General features: G+C 36.7%; 1 protein-coding gene across 5 annotated transcripts; it reads left to right on the forward strand.

Moving 5' to 3' along the window:
- Positions 1–3,563: 3,563 nt before the first annotated feature.
- Positions 3,564–5,907, forward strand: LOC108863536 (uncharacterized). 5 transcript variants are annotated; one of them, XM_056986068.1, is made up of 3 exons: positions 3,564–3,741; positions 4,265–4,417; positions 4,610–5,907. In XM_056986068.1, the coding sequence occupies exon 3, from the start codon at positions 4,624–4,626 to the stop codon at positions 5,635–5,637; it is 1,014 nt and encodes a 337-aa protein (XP_056842048.1). In that variant the 5' UTR covers positions 3,564–3,741; positions 4,265–4,417; positions 4,610–4,623; the 3' UTR covers positions 5,638–5,907. The 5 variants fall into 5 exon arrangements, with proteins under 5 accessions (XP_056842048.1, XP_056842047.1, XP_056842046.1 ...); XM_056986067.1 differs by having other exon boundaries at positions 4,329–4,417; XM_056986066.1 differs by having other exon boundaries at positions 3,565–3,741; positions 4,599–5,907.
- The last annotated feature ends 382 nt before the right edge of the window (positions 5,908–6,289 follow it).

Genomic DNA, 6,289 nt, shown 5'->3' on the forward strand with positions numbered 1-6,289 from the left:
TTTATCATTCTTAAAATAAAGCAGATAGACTTCTTCGGAGATTTAAGGTCTTCATGCACTCCATAGCCCAAATCAAAGCTTCACATTCAGCATGTAAAGCAGATAGGCTTCTTCGAAGATTCATAGCTCCATCATTTTCTCGGTTGCACTATTTATCTTGTAGAACCAATCCTGGCCTGAGAACTTATCTTGTAACCTCCATGCTCCATCAACAAAACAAATTCTGGAAGTCTCTAATGTCATCCAATCAGAAGACGGGGTATTAACCTGACTGTAGTATGGCTCCATTTTATGGGCATCTGCCCAAATCTCCGCTTCTACTTCCACTATCCGAAGGATTTCCTGTGGATCACCCGATTTATTTGTAAAAATCTTATTGTTTCCATTCTTCCAGATGTACCATAAAATCCAAGGGAAAGAATCATAATTATAATCCTTATGTAGTCTTCAAAACAAGTAATCTATATTGGAGAAAAAAGATGAGCTTGGAAAAAAACCCGGAGCTGAAGGTATTTTCAACAAAACCCATATTTGCAATACCAGCGGACACTCAAAGAGAACATTATTAATGGATTCTTCCTCAGCTCCACATAAACTGCACCGTGGCCCACAAGTGATACCTCTCGATCTTAAATTTTTCGAAACCAAAATAATACTTTGATGGCTTCCCAAATAAAATGTCTTAACTTTGGCGAACATTTCAGTTTTCATATATAGCTTAATAATGCATTAGTATCTGGTCCAAAAGGAACCACCTGAGGGCCTTTATCTAGAAATTTTGATATTATTCTGTAACCCGATTTTACAGTATATTGACCGGTATCTGCAAACGCACAACCATTAGAGTCAGGCCTACCCGACTGACTAATTGCCAATCCTTTTATGAGGATTACATCGTCAGGATGAATGTATGCATTAAGAAAATCCACCTTCCAAGAAAAAGTGAATGGATCAATGAAAAAGTCCACCTTAAGATTAGTAGGGCCTGGGATTGGTTTTCTGGGGTTGATGACTTTGGGCGATGAGCAGGAAGCCATGGATCAGTCCATACTGAGATGGATTGTCCGTTTTCTACTCTTTTGATTAGCCTTTTTTAACCAGAGATCGTCCTGAGCAGATAGTTCTCCAACCATAAGATGGTGAGTAAGATCTGTGTGGATCCAACGGATTAGTATTCCGAAAATATCGACCTTTGAAAACTTTTGAAAACAGACAATCTGGTTTATCTATTAGCCGCCATAACTGTTTTGCCAATAAAGAAGTATTGAAATCTTGCAGATCCCGAAAACTCAAACCTCCTTCATCTTTATGTTTACATACTTTGTCCTTGGGTAGCCAATGCATTCCCCTCTTATTACCGTTTCCTCCCCACCAGAAATGAGAAATTGCCCCTGTAATTTTCTTTGTGATCGCCTTAGGTAATCTATAACAAGAGATCACGTGATTCGGCATTGCAGTAGCTGCCAAATTTATCATAACCTCCTTTCCCTCCTTGGTCAGGAATTTGACCAAAAACCTGAACTTTGGATCCCCCAAGACTCTGGAATTCCCTGATAACTTTCCATGCCTCCTATTTTATTAATTCCTAACTGAGCTTTAATTTCTAATATGTTGACCTCTGGTACCTTATGTCCGAATTGTAATGATGATTTATCAAAATTGATAAGTTTCCAGGAAGCCGCCTCATAATCATTAAGCAGCTTAAGAATAACTCCACGTTCCAACGAATTTTCTTTACAAAAAAATAAACTATCATCCGCGAAAAGAAGATGAGAAATCGCAGGACTTCCTTGAGATACTTTTAGTTCCGTCAGCTTTTCTCCCGTTCTTCTTTCTTAATATTTGCAATAAGAACTTCCGTACTTAAAAAAATTGATATGGTGACAGAGGATCCCTTGTCTTAACCCCCGTTCTAGAACGATACTCCCTTTAGACTGACCATTGAGTAACACTTTGTACTGAACCGAAGAAATACATTTCATCACTCTGGAAACCCAGATCGGACAGAAACCCATTTTCAACAAAGTCGTTCCATAGGAGCACTCTACCCTGTCATATGCTTTACTCATATCTGTCTTAATAGCCATAAATTTTTTTTTGCATGCATTGTTAGTTCGTAATCCATGAAACATCTCCTGAGAAATGAATATATTATCCAAAATAAGCCTCCTTGAAACAAAAACAGATTGTGTCTCTGAAATAAGCTTGGGAAGTAGACCTTTCAGTCGCTGGCACAAAACTTTTGAGATAATTTTATAAGCGACATTACAAAGGCTAATAGGCTGCAACTCCGTCATTCGACTTGGATGAACTGTCTTAGGGATTATAAAAATATTTGTCAAATTTATTCTATCATCAAAATTTCCAGAGCGTAGAAAATCATTAACCATATTAACCACAACATGTTTGATTACCGGCCATGATTGTTGATAGAAAAGGGCAGTCATCCCATCCGGACTCTGCACCTTTTCCGGATGCATCATAAAGACCGCCTCCTTCACCTCCTCCTCCGATGCCAGAACCGTTAATCTTCTGTTTTGATCCATAGTTATTGATGTCGGCACTTCCTCTAAAAAATCATCAAAGTCAGAAGTTGCGGTAGATTGAAATAAATCTACAAAATACTTAACTGCCACATGTTCAATTTCAGTTTCTGAATTAGTCTACACCCCTTCCTCATTATATAAACTACCTATTCTATTCTGAATCCGCTGTTATTGGTCAAAGTGTGATAAAACTTAGGGGGGTGTATTCAACCAAGAGTTTTAGGTGATTTGTATTAAAATGACAAATCCACTGTTATTCAAACATGAATTTTAAAAACTCATTTAAAATCTACTGTTATTGAATTTGACATTTCATAAAGTACTCTGAAATCCACTGTTATTGAAACTATTTTAAATTGTGGAGTTTTAAAGTTTTGAGGTGATTTTAGAGTGTTTGGGTGGAGTTTCTTAGTTAAAAAAATTAAAACTCAAATCTCATAGTTTTAGGTGATATTCTAGAGTAGTTTAACAAAAATCACCTAAATCTCTGCAACTTATTAAAATCACCTAAAACTCCATTAAAAATCAAATCACATCAAATGTTAAATTGAATACATCCCCTTAGTATTCCTATCTCCATAGATATACCAAGTATTTCTACTCTTTTGTTCCCAGTAAACTTACTATGTTGATTTAGAATGATTTCAAATATGAAAACAAAAGGATAAAAAAAAATTAAGGTTTTAAGTGTTTTAATTAAAATATTTAATTGATTGTTTTAATTAAAAAATATGAACAATAAATAGATGATAATTTATGTTGACTATAGTCAAACCTTATAAAGGATGTTCTGGTCAATATAAGTTTAAAGTAATTTATTTTTGAGATGAATGAATAATATGGTATGTTTTGTAACTGTTGGACCAAAGTTAACGAGGCACTTGTATTTAAATGTGCATTTTCTTAATTAATTTTTAAAAAAATAATGTGGGGAAAATAGTTAGAAAAAAAAAGAAAAAGAAAAGGGTGCCAAGTGCGATGTTTTGTTGTTTGTTTGGCGTGATAAAAATAACCGTAAATAAAAGAGTGAAATCATCGATTGTCCTTTCATTGTTACGCCGAACCCAATTTCCTCCTAAATCTCAGCATCTTCCAATCTTCTCATATTACAATAGTTAGAGAGAGAGAGAGAGAGAGAGGATCGTGAGAGAGATTACCATCACAATCGAAATCGCTTTGCAGAACCTCCGATTTTGTAAATTCCTCACCCGATTTCAATTGATTTTTTTTTTCTTTTCATATTGATCGGGATCTAGTTCTTGATAGATCCATTGATTTTTTTGTTGTTTGTTTAAAATATGGATTGTGAGAATATTGTTGGCGTGGTTGAAAGTTTTGTGAAATTGACTAAGATTTCAATTGTTTTAAACTTTGGAATTTGAGTGCTTTCTTGTGTTAACATAAGGGTTTGGGTATGTGGTAGAAAGTTCCACGGATAGATTTGTATATATGTTTAGGAAAATAAGGAATCTGATTTCTAAATGATTTAAACTTTGCTTTCTAATTCTAGCCAAACTCTCTTACTAATCCCTAATGTCTCAAGGAGTAAACAAATTGTCATGGTTTTAGGATTCTCTATTTCCAATGATGATGCTACTAACTTGACACTGGTTTTGTATCAATATGTCCGCATACCTTGTGTGTTAGTTAATTAACAACCATGCTATTGCAATGTTTGATGGCTGCTTCTCTTTTCTGTTTTTTTTTGGAGGATGCAGGTTTTAGGACACAAACAAAATAGTGGTTTACTTATTTATATGCTGTATTTGTGGTTTTGTTCAGAAAAAAAGTGATCTGCAAGTTAAAGCCCTCAAATAGTAACAAAGTAGATTTTCAACAGCCTCCTAATAAAGATAGATTGATCTCTTTCGGTAAGTTTGTTTTCAGCTAATTATCTCTCTTTCTTCAAAGTTGCCTATACTATATATATATATATATATGTTTCTTATGTTTTTCACTTGGTTCTTGAATCTTGGCAAAAACATTACTTTCTTTTGTAAAAAAAAAAAAAGAAAAAAATGGATCAGTTGTTCTAACTGTATGCGTGAGTAGCCTATACACAGTGTTTAGCACAAAGATGGCTGGTGTAAAGCGAAAATTAAGTCCAGAGTCAGATCCTCACGCTCTTCACAAACTACTGGATGAGGTCTCATGCCCTGTTTGCATGGATCACCCTCACAATGCTGTTCTCCTCCTCTGCACCTCTCACGACAAAGGTTGCAGGTCTTACATCTGTGACACCAGTTACCGTCACTCCAATTGCCTCGACAGGTTCAAGAAACTCCACTCCGAACCCCCAACTGATCCCAACCCCAATCCCGACCCAAACTCTGCCTCAAGGCCAAACATTAACCAAGTCGCTGTTAGGGAAGAGGAGCAAGCAGAGGAAACCACGAATTTGAAATGTCCTCTTTGCCGTGGTACTGTCTTAGGATTCAAGGTGGTAGAAGAAGTGAGAAGCTATCTCGACATGAAGAGCCGAAGCTGCTCACGAGAGTCTTGCTCATTCACGGGTAACTACCAGGATCTGCGCCGACATGCAAGAAGGATACACCCAACGTCTCGTCCTTCGGACACTGATCCAACGAGAGAGAGAGCTTGGAGACGCCTCGAGAACCAGAGGGAGTACGGAGATATTGTCAGCGCAATACGTTCTGCCATGCCCGGTGCTGTTGTCGTAGGAGACTACGTTATCGAAAACGGAGATAGGTTCCCAGGTGAGAGGGAAGCAGGAAATGGAGGCGGCAACAGCAACAGCAACAACAGCGACATTTGGACTACTTTCGTGTTGTTTCAGATGATTGGGTCTCTTGAAAATAACGGAGGGTCTAGTGGTAGTGGTGGTGGCAGTGGTGGTGGATCAAGATCTCACAGGTCGAGGGCTTGGAGGAACACTCATCGCCGTTCTTCTTCAGATAGGCGTTATCTTTGGGGAGAGAATCTATTGGGTCTACAAGATGAAGACAATGATGATGATGATGATGGTGAAGGGTTGCGTTTACAGAACGAAACAGGTGATGGTTCGAATCATGTTCCTAGAAGAAGACGAAGGTTTGGTCGTCCGAGATCAAGCGGAAACCATCCGCGTTAAAAAGCCACTTGTCTCGGTAAAATTCGATATGAATCATTAGGGTATTGACTGTAGTAGTAGAAAAAGCCTTTGCAATAACTGAAACTGGTTTTGTGTCTAGGTGCTATCTCTCGGGTCAGAACCAGACCGATGCAAAGGGAAAGGTTTTGCTGAAATCCCCCGAGAGCCGTAGGATTTGTTTGGTGTTTTTAATGTAAATGTCATTTTCTGAGCTTCCTCGAGTCGCTCATTGTACGCTGAAGTATGGTTTTATGCAATGTCTTTTCATTATATATTATACATTGAAAACATAGTTTGCTTTTGTGCTTTATCGTTGTTGACATGGAAGCTTCTTCGCTTGTAGTATATGATAAAAAATGTAGGTGTTTTCCTCTTGACTAATTTTCAAAATACTATTTGCAATCATGGCCGGCTCAACATTTATATAGTTTTTAGGATTAAAAAACTTTACCTTATTTTGTATTTAGTTAAGGTTTTTAATATACATATATATATACATTTATAAATAAAATTTGTAAATGAGATAATTAAAATCTGCAGGAAACATAAATTTTAACACACTGAAAAAATTATGTTTTTGTTTGTTTTTTGTTAATATTGACTTGAAGTTTCTTATTATGTAGGTGTTTTTCTCTTAACTAATCTTTCAAAA

The sequence above is a fragment of the Raphanus sativus genome, chromosome 5 (assembly GCF_000801105.2).
Source record: "Raphanus sativus cultivar WK10039 chromosome 5, ASM80110v3, whole genome shotgun sequence".
Taxonomy (NCBI): Eukaryota; Viridiplantae; Streptophyta; class Magnoliopsida; order Brassicales; family Brassicaceae; genus Raphanus; species Raphanus sativus.

Excerpts from the sequence above, each read along its gene's own strand:
- LOC108863536 (XM_056986068.1), top strand. The coding sequence starts at position 4,624 with ATGGCTGGTGTAAAGCGAAAATTAAGTCCAGAGTCAGATCCTCACGCT.